The sequence below is a fragment of the Bos mutus genome, chromosome X, assembly GCF_027580195.1.
Source record: "Bos mutus isolate GX-2022 chromosome X, NWIPB_WYAK_1.1, whole genome shotgun sequence".
NCBI classification, from domain to species: Eukaryota; Metazoa; Chordata; class Mammalia; order Artiodactyla; family Bovidae; genus Bos; species Bos mutus.
The window spans coordinates 30649856-30673972 of record NC_091646.1 but is presented as its reverse complement, the minus strand read 5'-3'; the positions used below and the strand labels follow the sequence as shown (position 1 = coordinate 30673972).

The 24117-nt window shown below is 38.9% G+C and overlaps 1 protein-coding gene across 5 annotated transcripts in view; it reads right to left on the bottom strand.

The window, feature by feature from the left end:
• The window catches only part of PASD1 (PAS domain containing repressor 1), a 107681-nt gene that overhangs the window by 38771 nt on the left and 44793 nt on the right, over positions 1 to 24117 (bottom strand). For 4 of the 5 annotated variants that reach the window (XM_070365563.1, XM_070365565.1, XM_070365567.1 and 1 more), the window contains exons 1-7: positions 19304 to 19334; positions 17063 to 17118; positions 16496 to 16617; positions 12418 to 12479; positions 10168 to 10257; positions 1167 to 1266; positions 384 to 497 (exon numbers count right to left, since the gene is read on the bottom strand). In XM_070365563.1, the coding sequence (XP_070221664.1) occupies positions 384 to 497; positions 1167 to 1266; positions 10168 to 10257; positions 12418 to 12479; positions 16496 to 16617; positions 17063 to 17094 (520 nt within the window). In that variant the 5' untranslated portion in view covers positions 17095 to 17118; positions 19304 to 19334. Of the gene's footprint in view, positions 1 to 383; positions 498 to 1166; positions 1267 to 10167; positions 10258 to 12417; positions 12480 to 16495; positions 16618 to 17062; positions 17119 to 19303; positions 19335 to 24117 lie in introns of those variants that run through there. The other variant, XM_070365564.1, reaches the window with a different exon arrangement.

Here is a 24117-nt window from a genome sequence, read left to right as displayed (position 1 = left end):
CAATGGAATCAATGTATGATTTAAAAATCACTTAGGCCCAGCACAAAATCAACTCCTTCTTATCACTGTGTCCTGTACTTTATCCTTTCTTTTAAGGTTGTCTATGCAATACACTCCTTAGGTTTAAGCAATAATTTCCTTGTTTTTTGTAGAAGGAAAGAGCCATCCTTATCAGCTCAGTCTACCATGTTACCATATGACCTCACCTTGTAAATTTTGCTATAACTTTTTAAAGTCTAATTGATGTTTGTGGTCCACCAAAACCTGTGATCACAGGGGTAGCAGAGAGAGTAGCCAATAGTAGAAGGGCATTTATATTACCAATGAAGGGCTGCATAACTCATGAATTTCATATAAATAAGATTAAAAACTCTATTGATTACCATAAGAAACATCTTTCAGAGTCAGGATGACTTTAACATATTCATAAGCAGAGGTGTTATCTGATTCAGCTTCTCCTCTTTTGAAATGACAGCAAAAGTCAATATGTTTTCCCACTTAAAAAAAACAAAAACAGACACAAAACAATTTTACATTTGTATTTAACTATATTCTGAAGGATTATTTCATATGACTATTGTCTTACTTATACTAAATTTTAAAAATATTATTTTCTTTTCATGAATATTAGCACTTGCATAGCTATCTATGTTGTATCTATAGAGTGGTTCAGTTCAGTTCAGTCGCAGTCATGTCTGACTCTTTGCAATCCCAGGCACTCCAGTACGCCAGGCCTCCCTGTCCATCACCAACTCCTGGAGTTTACTCAAACTCGTGTCCATTGAGTCGGTGATGCCATCCAACCATCTCATCCTCTGTTGCCCCCTTCTTGTCCTGCCTTCCATCTTTCCTCTACCCCTATAGAGTCGGGTATCATCTAAAACATAATTTACATAATAATAATTCAATTATACAAAAGCTGAAAAATTCAAGGTTCATGATAAAGAACAAGATTTAATAGTGGAGAAAGTTTAATATTAGAAATAAAATTTGCAAAAACAATTATGTAAAGTTTAAAAATAAAATAAAATTTAAAAAAACTATAGTAAGTTAAATTAATATATGATTGGCAGCTATATTGGCGCTAATGTCTTTATTATTCCTTCAAGTGATTGTTATCTGTCTCTTAAAATCTAAGCATTTACTATTTGAAAAAAAATCTGTACCTGAATTCGATACAGCGGTTCTGAAAGCCATCTTTGAAAATATTTTACTTTTCTCGTCATCAGGCAGAAGGCTTAAGAAGCTTTTACCCACGATGTCATTCTCAAGAGGGAAAGAGGGAATCAATTTTGTTATATGCATTACTGGCATTTAATTTCTCTATCTCCTTACCTCCATTAAACTTATCACCTGCCCCACCTCAGTCATCTTATAGTCAGACCTGTTAAACTTCTAAAGTCTCAATTCACATTGACCCATTCTATGACCATCACCTCCTACCTTTCCAGTGTGTTCATGCAAGTATTTGTTTATTTGGTTGTGCTGGGTCTTAACTGTGGTATGTGGGATCTTTGATCTTCCTTCCATCGTGACAGGCCCCCTACATTAGGAGCTCGAAGTCTTAGCCAGTGAACCACCAGGGAAGTCCCTCAAAACTATTTTAAATAGCATCAACTCCCTGACATTCTCGTCCTGTCTTTTTGTATACCACTTATCACTACCTGACATCATAGTCACATGTATAAAATATACAATATAAAATAAAAAATGGATAGGGTCCCTAAATAAAATATAACTTGTATTAAAAGAGAAACCTTGACTGTCTTATTTACTGCTACATCCTCAACACCTAAAACATAGTCTGACATGAGTGAGCACCAATAAATATTAGTTGGATGAATGAATAATGCTGTACCATGTAGTTGAAATGTGGTGACATGAATTAACTGAATGTCAGACATTAAGTAAAGAGTTTTTAATGTGATAGAAACAAAATAATAAGCAAAGTACTCTTTGTAGTTTGATGATGGCTTTGGGTGATGAACTACAAATTTAAAAGATTTTAACTGATTAATATTATTAATCTACAGTCAAAATTCAGAAATATATTTTTATGGTCCATTTGTAGAAGCCAGCCTACAAACTGGCCAATGCTCAAATTAGCAGATGGATCCTGTCTCAATCAAGAAAACTCTTGGCTCAATTCAGGGCAGAAATACAACCCTAGTTTAGCAAAGAAAACATGAATTAATAGGCAATAGGTTTTGACAATGAAAGCCACATAGTAAGAAACTGACTTCTCAAAAGAATAGGATATTTTTCTTTCAATTTTTTCAATGAAAATACTTTATTGATTTAGTTATGAAATACACTTCAGGTACCAAACCAAGTTATCTCTGATCAGTAGAGACCACTCATTCATTCCTTCACCTAACACCTGATTAACAACTGCTCCATGCCAGAACATTGTACTAGGTACATTCAAACAAACTAGCTCACCTAATCAGATTCCCTATGAGAGGAAGAACTCTCCTCTATTGAATTCATGAGGAAATGGAGGCTTGTCCAATTATGGAATAGAAAGAAGTTTAGAGATGAGATTCACACCCAGCTCTACCCAACTACAAATTCATTGTTCCTTCCACTACACCACAGCTACCTTGAGTCCAATCGGCTGATTTGCTACTGGGCCAGCTTCTGAATTTTGGATATTTTACATGAAGTAAGAATTTTGGATATTTTACATGAAGTAACTTATTATTATTATTTTTTTTTTTTGCTGAAACCTATGATAGTTTAAAAAGATGAACCTGACATGTCTATTCTAAATTTCAATAAACACTGAGTTCAGTAGGGAAGATGACACGTGCACAATTACAATGCAAAGTATAAAATAATAGGTTGAGATCATTTCAGCCCCTGAAATAATAAATAATACAATAATACCCCGACAAGAGGTACGAAGTGCTAAGGCTCACCAGTTCTTTCATTGGTGAAAGAAAGTATAGCATTGTCACCTAAAAGAATTCAAAGCTGATAGGGTCCACATGGGGTCTCACTCACCCGGGCACCTCTGGGATCAGCAGCATGTCTCTTTGGTATGCTGCTGCCCCGCCACCCTCAGGGGGCAAGTGTGGGAGGTGGATGGAAATACATTACCAAAAACAAACAGCAGGGGTACACCAGCAACAGACACTTGGGGCATACACCCAACAACCTCACAGAACACATGCTTCCTCTCCAAACAATCATAACGCCCTGCAGGGCAAAGGAAATCCCTGTCCTCCAATATGTGGATGATCTTCTCCTTTATAGTCCTTGGCTTACACACTCTCAACACCACACTATACAACTCCTTAGTCTTCTAGCTGATAGAGGCTATCCAGTATCTCCCACCAAGTTCAGCTTTCTCTTCCCAGAGTCACCTATCTCGGAGTCCTTTTAACACCAACAAAAAGATACATTACTACCAATAGAAAGTCCCTTATATACCCTACCACTCACTATATCAAGTGTTATAAAATATTTTAGTGCTCAGTCTGGTTTTTGCATTTTTGTATTGTTATCTTGTTTTATAGGTTGTCAGCCCCTCCCCTAATTTCCCCTTCCTCTCTGCCATCTTATCCTGAACTAACACCCAGAACAGGTGGAAACAGGATGACACCATTTAAAGGCAGGGAAGAGCAAAGTAGAGATTTGGTTCCAGCTTTCAGGTGCTAACTTCCTACTGTGCAGGGCATGATGCATAACGTTGTCTGCTTGTTCCCCTTGTCTCCAGTGTACAGGATCTTTGCACACATGTCTGAATCATCGAGGGATTTCCTCTGCTCTGCAGGGTGTTATGTATCGTTTGGGGAGGAAGCATGTGATCTGTGAGGTTGTTGGGTGTACGCCCCAAGTGTCAGTTGCTGGTGTACTCTTGCTGTTTGCTTTTGGTGATGCTGTATTTCCCTGCAGCTCCCACCTGTGGCCCCCTGAGGGTGGCATGGCAGCAGCATACCAAAGAGACATGCTGCTGAATTCCAGAGGTGCCCAGGTGAGTGAGACCTCTTGTGGACCCTATCAAAAGTGAACAGTTTTTTTTTTTTATCATGCACATTCTCTTGGATGGAAATAGCAGCCATAAGTTACTTATTAATTAACTACATTCTTTAAGGAAGGTGACAGTGACAATGCATGCTTGAGCATGCTCAGTCGTTAAGCTGTGTCCAACTCTTTGTAACCCCATGGATTGCCGCACATGAGTCCTCTGTCCTCCACTGTCTCCTGGAGCTTGCTCGAACTTATGTCCATTGAGTTGGTGATGCTATCCAACCATCTCATCCTCTGTCGTCCCCTTATCCTTTTGCCTTCAATATTTCCCAGCATTAGGGTCTTTTCCGATGAGTCAGTTCTTCACATTAATCAGGTGGCCAAAGGAGTGGAGCTTCAGCTTCAGCATCAGTTCCTCCAATGAATATCAAGGTTGATTTCCTTCAGGATTGACTGGTTTGATCTCCTTGCTGTCCAAGGGACATTCAAGAGTCTTCTCTAGCACCACAGTTTGAAAGTGTCAGTTCTTTGGTACTCAGCCTTCTTTATGATCCAACTCTCATATCCATACATGACTACTGGAAAACCCATAGTTTTGACTAAATGGACTTTTGTCAGCAAAGTGATATCTCTGCTTTTGAATATGCTGACAGGGTTGGCATGGTTTCCCAAGTGGCACTAGTGGTGAAGAACTCACCTGCTAATGCAGGAGACAAGGGTTCAGTCCCTGGCTTAGGAAGATCCCCTGGAAAAGGGGTTGACAGAGTCAACCCACTCCAGTATTCTTGCCTGGGAAATCCCATAGTCAGAGAAGCCTGGCGGGCTACAGTCCATGGGGTTGCAAAGAGTCTCACACGACTGAAGCGACATAGCAAAGCAAAAAAAAGTTTGTCATAGCTTTTCTTCCAAGGAGCAAGCACCTTTTAATTTCATGGCTGCAGTCACCATCTGCAGTGATTCTGGAGCTCAAGAAAATGAAATCGGTCACTGTATTCAATTTTTCCCCATCTATTTGCCATGAAATTATGGGACCAGAGGCTATGATCTTCGTTTGTTGAATGTTGAGTTTCAAGCCAGCTTTTTCACTCTCCTCTCTCACCTTCATCAAGAGGATCTTTAGTTCCTCTTTGCTTTCTGCCTAATCTAGGGTGGCTTCATCTGCATATCTGAGGTTATTGGTATTTCTCCTGTCAATCTTGATTCCAGCTTGTGCTTCATCCAGCCTGTCATTTCACATGATGTACTCTGCACAGAAGTTAAACAAGCAGGGTAACAATATACAGCCTTAATGTATTCCTTTCCCAATTTGGAACAAATCTGTTGTTCCATGTCTGGTTCTAACTGTTGCTTCTTGACCTGTATACAGGTTTCTCAAGAAGCAGATAAGGTGGTCTGGTATTACCAACTCTTTAAGAATTTTTCAAGTTTGTTGTGATCCACACAGTCAAAGGCTTCATCCACATAGTCAATGAAGCAGAAATAGATGTTTTTCTGGAATTCCCTTGCTTTCTCTATGATTCAACAGGTGGTGTCAATTTGATCTATGGTTCCTCTGCTTTTTCTAAATCCAGCTTGAACATCTGGAAGTTCTTGGTTCACATACTGTTGAAGCATAGCTTGGAGGATTTTGACCATTACCTTGCTAGCATGCAAAATGAGTACAATTGTACAGTAGTTTGAACATTCTTTGGCATTGCCCTCCTTTGGAATTGGAATGAAAACTGACCTTTTCCAGTCCTGTGGGCATTGCAGTTTTCCAAATTTACTGGCATATTGAGTGCAGCCCTTTAACAGCATCATCTTTTAGGATTTGAAATAGCTCAGCTGGAATTCCATCACCTCCACTAGCTTTGTTCATAGTGATGCTTCCTAAGGCCCACTTAACTTTACACTCTAGGATGTCTGGCTGTAGGTGAGTGATCACACCATCATGGTTATCTGGGTCATTAAGACCTTTTTTTGTATAGTTCTGTGTATTCTTGCCACCTCTTCTTAAAATCTTCTGCTTCTGTAAGGTCCATACCATTTTTACCCTTTATTGTGTCCATCTTTGCATGAAATGTTCCCTTGGTATCTCTAATTTTCTTGAAGAGATCTCTAGTCTTTCCCATTCTATTGTTTTCCTCTATTTCTTTGCATTGTTCACTTAAGAAGGCTTTCTTATCTCTCCTTGCTTTTTTTTGAAACTCTGAATTCAGACAGGTATATCTTTTCTTTTCTCCTTTGCCTTTCACTTCTATTCTTTTCTCAGCTATAGGCCTCCTCAGACAACCATTTTGCCTTTTCATATTTCTTTTTCTTGGGGATGGTTTTGATCACTGGCTCCTGTACAAGGTTACAAACCTCCATCCATAGTTCTTCTGGCACTCTATCAGATCTAATCCCTTAAATTTATTTGTCACTTCCACTGTACAATCATAAAGTATTTGATTTAGGTCATACCTGAATGGTCTAGTGGTTTTCCCTACTTTCTTCAATTTAAGTCTGAATTTTGCAATAAGAAGTTCATGATCTGAGCCACAGTCAGCTCCATATCTTGTTTTTGCTGATTGTATAGAGCTTCTCCATTTTTGGCTGCAAAGAATATAATCGATCCCATTTTAGTATTGATTATCTGGCAATGTCCATGTGTAGAGTTGTCTCTTGTGCTAGAGTGGTATCTTTTGTAAAGTTCTTCTCTGTATTCTTGACACCTCTTCTTAATCTCTTCTGCTTCTGTTAGGTCCTTGCCATTTCTGTCCTACCCTCATAGCCTATTCTTAATACAAGAGCCAGAGTGATTCTGATAAAAGTTAGATTCAGATAATTTCCTGCATCAGATCCAAATGGCTTCCTCCCATCTCTGAGGAAAAGGCAAAGTCATTACAATGGCCCTAAACCAGGTGATCTCTGTTACTGCTCTGACCTTATCACCTCCCACAACTTTTCTTCTTGCTCACAGCACTCCGGTCCCAGTGACCTCTCTATGATAGCTTTTCACACCAGTATAGTCCTGCCTTAGTGTCTTTTCACTTGCATTTGTTTCTGTTTGGAACACACTTTCTGCATGACTCTCATACTTATCCTGTTCTAGTACCTGTCTAAACATCACCTGATCACACAGGCCTTCACTAACCACACCATGTGTAATATCCCACCTGCAGTCACTCTCTGGGTAATATTGTCCCCTACTGACAGATGAGAAATGAAAGCTCATGTAGTTAGTGACTGAGAGTTAAATTTTAATCTCTAGATTATTTGACTCCAAAGACCAAGTTCTTTCCACCTCACCATCCTATCGGCTTGGAGCTGCCCAATAGACAGAGGTTCAGTTCAGATGCTCAGTCGTGTCCGACTCTGCGACCTCGTGGACTGCAACATGCCAGGCTTCCCTGTCCATCACCAACTCCTGGAGCTTGCTCAAACTCAGGTCCATCCAGTCAGTGATGCCGTCCAACCATCTCATCCTCTTTCACCCCTTCTCCTCCTGCCTTCAATCTTTCCCAGAATCAGGGTCTTTTCCAATGTGCCAGTTCTTCGCATCAGGTGGCCAAAGTATTGGAGCTTCAGCTCCAGCATCAGTTATTCCAATGAATACTCAGGACTGATTTCCTTTAGGATTGACTGGTTTGATCTCTTGCAGTCCAAGGGACTCTCAAGTGTTTTCTCCAAAACCACATTTCAAAAGCATCTATTCCTCAGCACTCAGCTTTCTTGATGGTTCAACTCTCACATCCATACATGACTACTGGAAAAACCACAGCTTTTACTAGATGGACCTTTGTTTTTAATGAAATTGTAGATTCCTGGAGCTGGGCAGATGCTCCAGAAATGGTTTTGTCTCCATATTTACATGAGATGGGTGATTTATAAAATGAAATTTTAAATCAAAGCTTGGTTAAAAATCACATGCTGTTAAAAACTAAGAGTTAGGATTTAAACACAAGTGTGAAACTGTGTCCCAGGTATGGTATTTTTCAACCCAGTTTTAAAATAATATGGGCTTCCTTTGTGGTTCAGCTGGTAAAGAATCCTCCTGCAAGGCAGGAGATCTGGGTTTGATCCCTGAGTTGGGAAGATCCCCTGGAGAAAGGGAAGGCTACCCACTCTAGTATTCTGGCCTAGAAAATTCCATGGACTGTATAGTCCATGGGATCACAAAGAGTCGGACATGATTGAGTGACTTTCTTTTTCACTGAAAAGAATATATAAATTCATTTCCATTTAATATTTATGTACAGAATAATAGTTATAGCTTTGCTTCCCTGGTGGCTCAGATGGTAAAGCATCTGTCTACAATGAGGGAGACCCAGGTTCGATCCCTGGGTTGGGAAGATCCCCTAGAAGGCAATGGCAACCCACTCCAGTACTCTTGCCTGGAAAATCCCATGGACGGAGGAGCTTGGTAGGCTGCAGTCCATGGGGTCACTATGAGTCGGACACGACTGAGCTACTTCACTTCACTTCTTTACTTTAAGTACACCAAACTCAGATTACCATATACCTGGTTTAAGATGAGCAGTTCAAACCCATGTCCCAGACACGTCTACCTTAGGGTGACTCTGTGCGTGTGTGTTTGTTACCTCAAATGTTGAATGGTGAAAGAGTCTCTTAAGAGTGAAAGCTCTGAACCAAAAAGGAATAAAGAATCAGGGATAACAGAATAAGAAGCCTCATAGGAGGATCCTCAGGAAAAGTCATGGGTCTCAGTCAATGGCCAATTTGCTTTAAGTAATATTAAATATTACAAGAATTTGGGTAGTTTTCTAGTCTTCACTATAAAAAACTTTAATGAATGTATTACATTCATAGTCTTTCTTTTAATGTACATTTAATAAAACCATTCTCCTTCTATGATAAGATTCCTCTAAAGTCCAAGGCAATGAATATCTCTAATGCTATGCATGCTAAGTCGCTTCAGTCATGTCCAACTCTTTGGGACCCCATGGACAGCAGCCCACCAGGCTCCTCTGTCCACAGAATTCTCCAGGCAGGAATACTGGAGTGGGTTGCCATCTTCTTCTCCAGGAATATCTCTAATATTTGCATTTTATTCAGCTGTTTTGGTATCCTATAAATATAAGCTGAATTTGGAAATGTAAATTGCTTTCTAAAAGAAAGGAAGAGAATGAGGAGTTTAAAAATGGATACAGGTATCTTTAAATAAAGAGAAAAGAGGAGAAAAGTTCTCTGAGTTTCCAAGTGGGCCATAGAACATGCTGGCTGGAACAGTATAACTAGTGGAATAAGCATGCAATCCTCTTTGAACTTAACTAAAGAAAAATTTGACAAAAATTCTATTAATGTGTGTGGTTCAAACTTGAATGCCACAGATCTGTGGGTGAGGGTGTGTCAAGTTCTTCAGACAATTCTGTGGAGTGAGGAATGTGCAATGAAAGCAACAATCCAGATATGATTAACACAGTCAGTCAAGTGACAGATTTGGGAGTGGTGGTGGTTGTGGATGTATGCTACACAGCTCCTTTTCACACACAGGCATGCACGCATTATGAAGGTTTGCAGTCCTTTCATGTTTAAGTGATATATGTGGTGGGTGTACAGCCTGAAGATCCAGAAAAAAATTCAGGAAATCATATTCTAAGTCAGTGGTGCTGGGAAGATTGTAGAAAGCTCTCCTGAGAGGGATATAGTGACACCAAAAGACTCAGGAAGAACTGGCTATTTTGAACATCTGATACTCTGACTATAACGCATGTGAGTGTCTCTCCAGCAATATGTACAACATTGCTAAATTAGGCAATCATTTATTTTTTTCCCCAAATTAGATCATGGCTTGTTCTTCAACATAAAGAAACAAAACACAAATCAGACCTGGAAATGGATGTCACAAGCTAGCATGACCAAATCATAACATTCATTGTTTAATCAGTATGTGGTAGACTCAAATGTACAAAATCAGAGACATCCATCTGGTTGAGGGCTGCCTAGCAAAGCAGTCACCTTGGGGACCATCACCTTCAAGGGCAGTTTACAAACCACACACCAGTGCACACCCAGTGTTTCATTACCTTATGTCACAGTTTGTTTTCTATAGCTTTAAAACTGAAACCAATGGAGAGGACAATAAAACAGGTGCACATTTTGACCACATTAACAATGTCTTCTCTGATGAGTTGTATGCTGCTAAAAACAAATAATGAACCCCTATACAACTAAGCGCATGATCCTTTCCCAAAAACTGAGAGAACTTACAGGTAAATGGCCAAGAAGTGAAGTGATGCGAGGGCCCACGGAAACTATTATTCCATCTATGCTCACTATTAGCATAAATCCATCCAATGACTAATGAAAAGAGAATAATAATGTAATTAAATAGTGGAACAATAATAAAATGATAGCTTTATTTCTAAATGCATAATTATAATCACACGCTGAAAATGTATTGTGGTTCTTAAATATCAATAAAACAAGCCCAGAATTAATTAAAATTCCATTATTCTGCCTCCTACACAGAATCTACTTAACCTTAAGCATGAGATGTTTATCAAATGATGTTTCACTTAGACAAACACATTTCAGTGTACACCCAATTAACACAAAACTCTCCAACACAAGCTAGGAAGATTCATTTCCATGTGTTGGTTATTTCACACTTAATTCAAAATTAATTCCAAAAACAGTAAGAATATTTTGGAGGGCATTTTCATTTGTAGTTAGTTTAGTCTTCTATTTATAAATATGGCTATTGCCTTCACTTTCCTGCTATATAATGGAATAGATATCCAGACAAATGCCTCCTGGTAAAGAACACCTAAAATGATGGATAAAATATATAAAACAGGGAGAAGCTTATGGTAAAGTATGGGAAACAATCTGATACAGAGATGACTAGAACATGAGAAGTCAAAGGATATCGAAGCTTGCACATGCTTTGGAGCATGGGAAGCATATTCTTGGGAGCATCTATGCTACATTGATGGCATAGAGCCAGGGGGACAGAAAACAAAGCTTGGACCCACACAAAGTGGGGGTTGAAATCAAAGACTCCTGTATCAAGCCAGGAAAGGAACACTCTCAGCAGACAAAATAGAAAGATCTTATCCAACAAAGAGCCAGGGAACTCATAACCTGCCTATCTTGCCTCAGCCTCAGCTCTGGCTAGAAAAGGAAAAGAAGAACTGGTCTCCTCTGGGAATTGCAAACAGAAGCCCACACTCACACTACCTACCTGTGTAGCCCTCAACACCCCAAGCCTATTATTTACTTTCAAATGGTCCTGGGCCCAAATATCTAGGAAAAATAAATTGAAATCACCTCTTGAGAATGATTTTAAAACCAGGGCTCAAAGAATGTAGATAAATTTCCAAATACCATAAGTTTGTCATAAATGATTAACAAACACAGGAAAAACATGAAACATGAACAAGAGGCAGTATAAAGAATAAAATGCAGAATGAGATTTAAAACTGAAAATACAAGAAATATCAGAGATAGAATATAAAATAAGTAAAATAAGTATGCTTAAAAGCAACTATGCTGCAATAAAAATTAATAAAAATAAATATATATACCAAAACATGCTTAATATGCTTAAATAAATCTTAAAAGGGTATTGAAAATATAATGAAGGAACAGGAGACTCCTGACTAGGCAGATGTGAAAATTAATCAAATTGTCTAGAAATGATATCAAAATAAAAACTCAATATGTAGGTCAAATAGCAAGTTAGAGCATAGGTAGAAAGATAACTTCTAAAGTGGAAGACAAAGCCGAAGAAATGACTCAGATGCAACACAAGGAGACAAGGGAATGGAAGATAAGAGAAATGAAATGACACAGAGAAGAGCAGGAAAGTGCACTAGACATTTTACACATGTTCATTTTACTCTCATAACCACTCTGTGAAACAGAGATATTGTACAGAGAAAGAAGTCAGAGCTGAGAGATGGCAATTCTCTCAAGGATGCATAACAAGTAAGTAATAAAGGCACAGATCATATCCCTCTCTATCTGACTCAAAGGATCATGGTCATTCGGGCTTTAGTCTGTGGCCTTTGAACTCAGTAAAACCTACCAGTTCCTTTGGAAGTAGAAACCATAAACATCTCATGTCCTTGAGGGGAAAAAAAAAAGTAAGGAATGAAAAGGCTTAATCTGTAGAATCTAACAACCTGTGTTGAATGAATCTACCAGATAATTAATTAACTTGCCACTAAACTATGCAAGCACTTGTTCGTTTTTGTTGTCACTGGAGATCGGTGGGTTCAGTTGGCATAAGAAACATCCAAGCAGCCTGCTAGACATGAAGGCCCCTGGCCCTACCAAGATAGAGATTCCAATTCAAATAGTTTAAGGTGGGTCTCAGGCATCTGTGTTTTTACCAAGTTCCCTAGGTAATTCTGAAGGTAGAGTCCCCTAGCCACACTTTGAAAAACAATATTCTGTATCTTTTACTGCATGCATTCTACATATAAAGCAATCAGAGAACAAACTCCCTCTTACTTGTAGTGTCTTCTGGATAAAATCTTCGTAATTTTGAAACGATGGAGTCCAATTCGGTGTTTCTGTAGACGTTTTTATAAGGAAGAAAGGATAAAAAACAGTCACATTAAAATGATTAGCTTATCGGTATTAGATTTTTCAAAGTTATAATTAACTTTATAGAAAAGATTCTCATGAGAAAATACTGAGTGCTGATGAAGAATCTGAGGTAGATTAACTAATTGCTTATAAGCTATCATCAACAAAGAAGTGTTCAGAATTGAAAAAGACCTTGAAGATCATCCATCTCAATTTCTACTGTATGCAGGATGATCTTTCTAACAACGTTATGATCTTCAACTCCCAGTTCTTTCCCTTTCTTGACTTCTATAAGTCTTCCAAATTCTACCCAAACCCAATATTCACAATATACCAGATAAGGTACAGGCTGTTGAATGCTCCAGGTGTATTAAGACACTGAAAATGTCCTCAGTCCCTGACTAAAATACAGAATTCCATTGTTTCATCAAATTAAGTTTTTAGCAAAGGCCCTCAACTAGAAAATCCTTAAGCTGTATCTTGTAATTCTCCAAAGCTGCAGACACTCTTTGGTCTCCCATACCCCTATCTCCATGCTTTAAGGTTTTCTGGTTTTCCCAATGAACAGTTTCAGCTCCTGAACTAACTCAGAGCCTCTGCTATCAACATCCACCCCACTTCACCTCCCCAAGTCCCACCTGTTCCACTGACTTCACTAACCCGGGGACCTCATTAACACAGCCCTCCAATCTCCAGTTATTTGAATGTATGTCCATAAATGTTTGTTTCTTCTCCTCACAAAAATGGTGAGGAGACCCATAAAACTGTAATGCCTATTCAAAATGTTACATTCCTTGACAAAGACAAATCTAATAGCAGCACTTGCTCTCTTGGTGGGAAGGAGTCTCAGATCCTTTTCTATGAGTAGATAAGAAGGGGCCCAGGCATGAGCAGAAGAGCTCCTGAACCCTCACTTAAAAGGGGATGAGAAGAGGGTGTGTAACTATGTGGGAAGGAGGAATAATACGAAATATAAACCATGCCGGTTGCACAACCACCTCACAATCAGTGTTCCTGACCCCTGTCCCAGCCTGGAAACTGAATTCCGGTCACAATTTCTCCAACTCAGAAAACAAACTATGCCCCTCTCCCATGGCTGATTTCTGAGGTCATTTCCCCACTGACTTTCAGGTCCATCTAGTGACTTTCATCTCCTGTACTCCCTACAAAGAAATACAAAAGACAAAAGACAGTCCATATATTTCCAGAAAATAAAACCTATGTATTTTATAAAACAACCATAAAGGGCTTTTCTACATTAATATTACCCATGAACTTGTCCTTGTTTTGTTTCTAGGGTAGGCACCATATACAATTCTTCACTAAAACCCCAGTGTCCCGCATAGTACTTAACTCACAATAGGAACTTGGCAATTCTTGTTAAGCTGAACCTCATTCATTCATTTATTTAACTACCATGTACTGGGCTCCTACTACATATCCTACTCTGTTTTAGAGGCTAATGATAGAGCATGAACAAGACAAATAAAGTGACCATTCTTTTGAATCTTACAGACCGGGGGGGAAGGTAAACAGATAACCAACACATAGACCAGGGAATCAGTCGTTGCATATACCTTGAAGTACAATAATTTCAACTGGGTGTACAGGGAAAGCCTTGCTGAGAAAGTAAAAAACAGCAGAAAGAGAGCCATGTGAAAATCCAGGAGCAGGGAAAGCATCTCAGGCAGAGGAAACAGTAAATACAAAGGGAGACAGGAAAGATTTTGGCCAATTTAAATAACAGGAGGTCAAAGGGACTACTGTAGGGTGACCAAGGGATAGAGCAGTGGGAAATGAAGTCTGAGAGACAGGCAGGACCAGATTATGTAGTGTACATGAGGGAGCCAGCATTGTTTTGACTGGAACAGCATGTGCTTTCAAGCAGAAGAGTGACATATGTTTTTTTTTCCCTAATACTTTTATTAGAAAACATATTTTTCTATACTTCATTAAGGCAAACATGAACGAGTTCCCCGACCAGGGGTCCCTGCATCGAGAGCACTGGATCCCAACCACTGAACCACCAGGGAAGTCCCTTGATATATACTTTTTAAAGATCACTATGGCTGTTTATGAAAAATAGGTCAAGCTAGGGAGCAAGAGTGAAGCAAGGGAGCCTCGCTGGAAAGCGTGTTCAAATGGAATAGATGGTGGTGGCCTAGATTAGGTTGGTCCACCAAGGCTATGGAAGTGGCAGAGTGAATGGATTTGAAATATACTTTAGAAGCAAAGCTAAAAGGATTTGCTGATGGATTGGTGGAGAACACAGAATGACAGCTGGAGTGTATTTTGAGCTGCTAGAAGAATGGTGGTACTTTTACTGAAACTGGGAAAATCAAGGCTGGGAGTGTGAGAGGAATCGAGAGATCCTGAATGGCGATGTTACCTTTCCTGTTAGACATCCAAGCAAAGAAGTCACAGAGGAAACTCTCTTGCTGATTTAATAATGAGTATGATTCTCAAGTATGGAGGTAAGGGAGGAGGTTCGGGCTGCAGATAGATTTTAAAAATGGGAGGCACTGACATCCAAGTAGCCCTTCAAATTAAGGGACTGGATGAGATTACGTGGGGAATGACTGTAGACAGAAAAAACAAAAGGTCCTAGGGCTGAGCCCTAGGGCACATCCATGATTCAAAGTTGAAAAGGCAAAGGGGATGGGAAAAAGAGAGGAGGAATGGCCAATGAGTTAGGAGAGAAACCAGAATTCAGTTACCCAGGTATCCTGGAAGCTGAGAGAAAAATGCTTCAAGAAGGAGGGAGTGGTCACCTGTCCAATGTTTTTGAAATATCATGAAAGATGAGGATAGTTAAGGGACCAAAGACCTCAGCAATGTGGCTGCTGCTGCTAAGTCGCTTCAGTCATGTCCGACTCTGTGCGACCCCATAGACGGCAGCCCACCAGGCTCCCCTGTCCCTGGGATTCTCCAGGCAAGAATACTGGAGCGGGTTGCCATTTCCTTCTCCAATGCATGAAAGTGAAAAGTGAAAGTGAAGTCGCTCAGTCATGTCTGACTCTTAGCAACCCCATGGGCTGCAGCCTACCAGGCTCCTCCACCCACGGGATTTTCCAGGCAAGAGTACTGGAGTGGGTTGCCATTGCCTTCTCCCAGCAATGTGGAGGCCACTGCTATTCCTGACAGAAGTAGTTGTCCTGGAGTGGTGGGGAGCTCCAGGCTCAGTGAAGTGGGTTGAGAAAGGATGGGGCATGAGGAAGTGAACACAGGGTCAATACAATCATTTCGAGAAGTTTTGTTGTGAAGGGGACACAGAAATAGGGCAACAGCTGAAGGTATCATGGGGCCAAGAAAAAATATTTTTAAGGTAAGAGAGATCTTCTACAGCATGATTACATGCTTGTGAGTGTAACCTGCTCAGATGTTTTGAGTTAAATATACTTAAATATTACAGGTACTATTTGACACCCTTGGGGCCCTGTTTCCCTTAGCAACATTTACATATGCCTTCAAGTGCCTAAGATACAGAAATTTGCACTACTGTTGCCCAGAATACTTCCACTAATTCTCATTTCCTTATTCCACTTTTGCATGAACCTCAATAATGCTTTTAGCATCGAACATAAGAAAATTATAAATGGAGAGAAACTAAATATCCACATAATAGAAGTTGCTTCAGGAGATCTTCTCATCATTGCTGCTGCTGTTACTATTTAGTCACTCAGTCGTGTCCAACTCTTTGTGACCCCACGCACTATAGCCTGCCAAGCTCCTCTGTCCATGGGATTTCCCAGGCAAAAATACTGGAGTGGGTTACCATTTCCTCCTCCAGGGGATCTTCCCAACCCAGGGTTGAACCCACACCTCCAGCATTAGCAGGCAGATTCTTTACCACTGAGTCACCAGGGAAGCCCCATCTCGTCATTAATCCCACACAATGATGTTTGAGGTAAAGGGAGAGTTCCAGTTGTCCCACCCATAGCTAATTTTCAATATAGCTAAGCTCAGCTGAAACCTGTCTTTTGTGAAAAAGCAGAAATACCCTGTGATTTTTCCATTTTGCTTTTCTTCGCAGGAGAACTTATCTTCTGAAGAAAATAACGCAGTCCACTGAGGACAGAATTGATGTGCGTCTTTTTCTCATCTTCAGATAAATCTCTGTACCTAATTGATAAAAGATAAAGAAGGTTATTCATAAGGGTACATGCATGCTAAGTTGCTTCAGTTGTGTCTGACTCTTTGCAGCCCTGTGGACTGTAACCTGTCAGGCTCCTCTGTCCATGGGATTCTCCAGGCAAGAATACTGGAGTGCGTTGTCGTTTCCTCCTCCAGGGGATCTTCCCAACCCAGGGATCGAACCTGAGTTTCTTAGTCTCCTGCATTAGCAGGCAGGTTCTTTACCACCAGTACCACCTGGGAAGCCCATAGGAAGCCTACAAAGTATTATAATACAATTAGGTGAGGGATACGAAGTACCCACGAGACAGGTCAAATTTCTCTGAGTTTGTCAAGTTTCCCAGAGGAAGGAGAATTTTGCAAGGTGTGAAAAAGGAAGGAAGGACAGGGGAGAGGTCTTTGAGGAAAATATCAGTCAATTAGGAATTCATACCGCTTCCTTTTTCTTCCGTTATCTTCATCCATTTTTCAATGAAAAAACAAAGAATCCTGAAATCAAAGTGGAGCCACATTTTACTAAGAAATCAATCTATGATGAATCACATAAAGCGATAAGATTAATCAAAATTCTCAATTTCCCTTGAGGAATGCCTACTTCTTTTAAAGAGAATCTCATTAAGCATCTGTAGATGCTAAAGACTTGCTTTATTGTGTGATCCCCAATGAATGTTTGTCACAATAATACTACAAATGAATGCATTTGGAAAAAGTTGCAAAAACACTGTGAAGTTACACAACTTAATCCCAAAGTCAGGTACTTGTTGGTTTAATTCTGTACCCTTAGATTCCTTTAACTTCCACTGATTTCATGAAACAAAGACAGTGAAACAAAGATAGATGTGGATTGAAAACTTCGTACCTAGCCACTATATCATGCTGCAATAGACAAAAGCCTGCACTTATCATTGATATCACAGAATATCATTGATATCCTCAGCATAGAAGAATGACCTTGACAACACCAGAAGTCTCTGCTTTGAATTGTATAATTACACTCACATATCATCTCAAGGTTGAAACCTCAAGATAGAATTCAATGACATTCAAATACATGTGCATTAAACAAGAAGGCACTGTTAAAATATAGCAAACATCTTGTAAACGCTCTCAAGAAAATAAGAGAAAGCTCAGGTGTCAAACCCTGGGCAGATACTGAGAACAAGCCGGTTAGTTCACCAACCTGTGATGCTGGGGAGATGATGAAGCATAACTTACATCCCTCACATCTAGCAGAGTGCTAGGAAAAGACTGAAAAAATGAACAGAGCTTTCGGATGGGATAACATCAAACAATCTAAAATATAGGTAACTGGATTCCTAGAAGGGAGAGGAAAAGTAATATTTGGATAATGGCCAATTGTTCCCATACTGGATGAAAAACATACATTCGTATATTCTTGAAGCTCAATGAATCCAAGAACTAAACACCATGAAAAGCTACCAAGGCACATCATAAACAAACTGCTGAAAAGCAATTGCAAAGAGAAAATCTTAAAAGCAAACAGAAATAAAAGATACATTTAATACAGAATGGGGAAGAATGTCCTCTGTCTGACTTCTCATCAGAATAACCCAAGCCAAGAGAAAATGAAACATCTTTAAAGTTCTGGGGGCAAACAAATCAACTTAGAATTCTATATCCATTAAGAATGAACCTTTCAAAGAAATTGAAGGCAAAACAAAGACACCTCCAGATGAACAAAAAATGGAAGAATTCAAGGCCAGCATACTAGCACTATCAAAAGTGTTAAAGTAAGGACTTCAAATAGAAGGAAAAGGATGCCAGATGGAAAGTTATATCTACATAAAGAAATGAAAATAACTGGAAATAATATGTACATGAGTAAATATAGTATTTGCATCTTAAATTTCTTTAAAAGATAACTGAAATAAAAGCAAGGAACTGTAAGGTTTGTAATACATATTGATATCAAATCTATTACAATAATAATACAAAAGACAGGACTGTTATGAGGTTCATACATTATACATGAAGTGGCACAATATTAATTCACATTAAACAGTAATAAATTAAAGATGTATAGTATAAACTGCCTAGAGAAACAAATAAAGCACACATGAGATATAGATGATAAATGAAAAGAGATAAAATGGAATATTAATTACTCATTTCATCCAGAAGCAGAAAAAGAAGGCAAAGAAAACAAAGAACAAATTGGACAAAGAGAAAATATATGGAAAGATGGTAGACTTAAGCTTCCTGTATTAATAATTATGTTAACTGTCAGTGGACTAAAGGCACCAGTACAAAGCCTAGGAGTGTCAAAACTGGGGATAAGAGTAAGACCAAACTCTCTTGTCTACACGATACTCACTTCATTTATAAAGTCACAGCTTATAAGTACAATAACAGAAATACATATACTATGTAACCCTAATGACATAAAGCTTAAGTGGTTAATTAATACTAAAGACTCTAGGTAAGGAATAGTCTTAGAGAAAAAGAGGGACATGTCATTACGATAAAGGAGTCAGTCAAGAAGGTAAAACAATCCTAAACAGGTATACTCCTAATTACAAAGTTTGAAAATGAAATAAGAACTAAAAGGAGGAATAAACAAACCCACCATTACATCTGGTGAGTTCAAACACTCCTCTATCAGCAATTAATGGACCAAATAAAGAGAAAAGAAGTAAGGATGTGGGAGACTTACTAGCCCGCCAACAGACTTGGCCTCATTTGTTGACAGAGTACTGCTACCAAGCAACTGGAGAACACAGGCTTAACATTCCAACTGTCATGATGATGCAAAATGCATGCGCCATGAGACTTGGCCTCATTTGATGACAGAGTACTGCTACCAAGCAACTGTAGAACACAGGCTTAACATTCCAACTGCCATGATGATGCAAATGCATGCGCCATGAGACTTGGCCTCATTTGATGACAGAGTACTGTGACCAAGCAACTGTAGAACACAGGCTTAACATTCTAACTGTCATGATGATTCAAAATGTACTGGGCCATGAGACCAGTTTCAGTGAATTTAAATCTTTAAAGGCATACAAACTATGTTCTCTGATGAAAACAGAATTAAATTAGAAATCAATAATAAACAGATAAATCCCTGGAAAAAGGCACCAATACAAAGCCTAGGAGTGTCAAAACTGGGGACAAGAGTAAGACCAAACTCTCTTGTCTACAGGATACTCACTTCAATTATAAAGTCACAGCTTATAAGTAAAATAACAGAAATATATATACTATGTAACCCTAATGACATAAAGCTTAAGTGGTTAATTAATACTAAAGACTCTAGGTAAGGAATAGTCTTAGAGAAAAAGAGGGACATGTCATTCACGATAAAGGAGTCAGTCAAGAAGGTAAAACAATCCTAAACAGGTATACTCCTAATTACAAAGTTTGAAAATGAAATAAGAACTAAAAGGAGGAATAAACAAACCCACCATTACATCTGGTGAGTTCAAACACTCCTCTATCAGCAATTAATGGACCAAATAAAGAGAAAAGAAGTAAGGATGTGGGAGACTTACTAGCCCGCCAACAGACTTGGCCTCATTTGTTGACAGAGTACTGCTACCAAGCAACTGGAGAACACAGGCTTAACATTCCAACTGTCATGATGATGCAAAATGCATGCGCCCATGAGACTTGGCCTCATTTGATGACAGAGTACTGCTACCAAGCAACTGTAGAACACAGGCTTAACATTCCAACTGCCATGATGATGCAAAATGCATGCGCCATGAGACTTGGCCTCATTTGATGACAGAGTACTGTGACCAAGCAACTGTAGAACACAGGCTTAACATTCTAACTGTCATGATGATTCAAAATGTACTGGGCCATGAGACCAGTTTCAGTGAATTTAAATCTTTAAAGGCATACAAACTATGTTCTCTGATGAAAACAGAATTAAATTAGAAATCAATAATAAACAGATAAATCCCTGGAAAAAGGCACCAATACAAAGCCTAGGAGTGTCAAAACTGGGGACAAGAGTAAGACCAAACTCTCTTGTCTACAGGATACTCACTTCAATTATAAAGTCACAGCTTATAAGTAAAATAACAGAAATATATATACTATGTAACCCTAATGACATAAAGCTTAAGTGGTTAATTAATACTAAAGACTCTAGGTAAGGAATAGTCTTAGAGAAAAAGAGGGACATGTCATTACGATAAAGGAGTCAGTCAAGAAGGTAAAACAATCCTAAACAGGTATACTCCTAATTACAAAGTTTGAAAATGAAATAAGAACTAAAAGGAGGAATAAACAAACCCACCATTACATCTGGTGAGTTCAAACACTCCTCTATCAGCAATTAATGGACCAAATAAAGAGAAAAGAAGTAAGGATGTGGGAGACTTACTAGCCCGCCAACAGACTTGGCCTCATTTGTTGACAGAGTACTGCTACCAAGCAACTGGAGAACACAGGCTTAACATTCCAACTGTCATGATGATGCAAAATGCATGCGCCATGAGACTTGGCCTCATTTGATGACAGAGTACTGCTACCAAGCAACTGTAGAACACAGGCTTAACATTCCAACTGTCATGATGATGCAAAATGCATGCGCCATGAGACTTGGCCTCATTTGATGACAGAGTACTGTGACCAAGCAACTGTAGAACACAGGCTTAACATTCTAACTGTCATGATGATTCAAAATGTACTGGGCCATGAGACCAGTTTCAGTGAATTTAAATCTTTAAAGGCATACAAACTATGTTCTCTGATGAAAACAGAATTAAATTAGAAATCAATAATAAACAGATAAATCCCTGAAAAAGGCACCAATACAAAGCCTAGAGTGTCAAAACTGGGGACAAGAGTAAGACCAAACTCTCTTGTCTACAGGATACTCACTTCAATTATAAAGTCACAGCTTATAAGTAAAATAACAGAAATATATATACTATGTAACCCTAATGACATAAAGCTTAAGTGGTTAATTAATACTAAAGACTCTAGGTAAGGAATAGTCTTAGAGAAAAAGAGGGACATGTCATTACGATAAAGGAGTCAGTCAAGAAGGTAAAACAATCCTAAACAGGTATACTCCTAATTACAAAGTTTGAAAATGAAATAAGAACTAAAAAGGAGGAATAAACAAACCCACCATTACATCTGGTGAGTTCAAACACTCCTCTATCAGCAATTAATGGACCAAATAAAGAGAAAAGAAGTAAGGATGTGGGAGACTTACTAGCCCGCCAACAGACTTGGCCTCATTTGTTGACAGAGTACTGCTACCAAGCAACTGGAGAACACAGGCTTAACATTCCAACTGTCATGATGATGCAAAATGCATGCGCCATGAGACTTGGCCTCATTTGATGACAGAGTACTGCTACCAAGCAACTGTAGAACACAGGCTTAACATTCCAACTGCCATGATGATGCAAAATGCATGCGCCATGAGACTTGGCCTCATTTGATGACAGAGTACTGTGACCAAGCAACTGTAGAACACAGGCTTAACATTCTAACTGTCATGATGATTCAAAATGTACTGGGCCATGAGACCAGTTTCAGTGAATTTAAATCTTTAAAGGCATACAAACTATGTTCTCTGATGAAAACAGAATTAAATTAGAAATCAATAATAAACAGATAAATCCTGGAAAAAGGCACCAATACAAAGCCTAGGAGTGTCAAAACTGGGGACAAGAGTAAGACCAAACTCTCTTGTCTACAGGATACTCACTTCAATTATAAAGTCACAGCTTATAAGTAAAATAACAGAAATATATATACTATGTAACCCTAATGACATAAAGCTTAAGTGGTTAATTAATACTAAAGACTCTAGGTAAGGAATAGTCTTAGAGAAAAAGAGGGACATGTCATTACGATAAAGGAGTCAGTCAAGAAGGTAAAACAATCCTAAACAGGTATACTCCTAATTACAAAGTTTGAAAATGAAATAAGAACTAAAAGGAGGAATAAACAAACCCACCATTACATCTGGTGAGTTCAAACACTCCTCTATCAGCAATTAATGGACCAAATAAAGAGAAAAAGAAGTAAGGATGTGGGAGACTTACTAGCCCGCCAACAGACTTGGCCTCATTTGTTGACAGAGTACTGCTACCAAGCAACTGGAGAACACAGGCTTAACATTCCAACTGTCATGATGATGCAAAATGCATGCGCCTATGAGACTTGGCCTCATTTGATGACAGAGTACTGCTACCAAGCAACTGTAGAACACAGGCTTAACATTCCAACTGCCATGATGATGCAAAATGCATGCGCCATGAGACTTGGCCTCATTTGATGACAGAGTACTGTGACCAAGCAACTGTAGAACACAGGCTTAACATTCTAACTGTCATGATGATTCAAAATGTACTGGGCCATGAGACCAGTTTCAGTGAATTTAAATCTTTAAAGGCATACAAACTATGTTCTCTGATGAAAACAGAATTAAATTAGAAATCAATAATAAACAGATAAATCCCTGGAAAAAGGCACCAATACAAAGCCTAGGAGTGTCAAAACTGGGGACAAGAGTAAGACCAAACTCTCTTGTCTACAGGATACTCACTTCAATTATAAAGTCACAGCTTATAAGTAAAATAACAGAAATATATATACTATGTAACCCTAATGACATAAAGCTTAAGTGGTTAATTAATACTAAAGACTCTAGGTAAGGAATAGTCTTAGAGAAAAAGAGGGACATGTCATTACGATAAAGGAGTCAGTCAAGAAGGTAAAACAATCCTAAACAGGTATACTCCTAATTACAAAGTTTGAAAATGAAATAAGAACTAAAGGAGGAATAAACAAACCCACCATTACATCTGGTGAGTTCAAACACTCCTCTATCAGCAATTAATGGACCAAATAAAGAGAAAAGAAGTAAGGATGTGGGAGACTTACTAGCCCGCCAACAGACTTGGCCTCATTTGTTGACAGAGTACTGCTACCAAGCAACTGGAGAACACAGGCTTAACATTCCAACTGTCATGATGATGCAAAATGCATGCGCCATGAGACTTGGCCTCATTTGATGACAGAGTACTGCTACCAAGCAACTGTAGAACACAGGCTTAACATTCCAACTGTCATGATGATGCAAAATGCATGCGCCATGAGACTTGGCCTCATTTGATGACAGAGTACTGTGACCAAGCAACTGTAGAACACAGGCTTAACATTCTAACTGTCATGATGATTCAAAATGTACTGGGCCATGAGACCAGTTTCAGTGAATTTAAATCTTTAAAGGCATACAAACTATGTTCTCTGATGAAAACAGAATTAAATTAGAAATCAATAATAAACAGATAAATCCCTGGAAAAAGGCACCAATACAAAGCCTAGGAGTGTCAAAACTGGGGACAAGAGTAAGACCAAACTCTCTTGTCTACAGGATACTCACTTCAATTATAAAGTCACAGCTTATAAGTAAAATAACAGAAATATATATACTATGTAACCCTAATGACATAAAGCTTAAGTGGTTAATTAATACTAAAGACTCTAGGT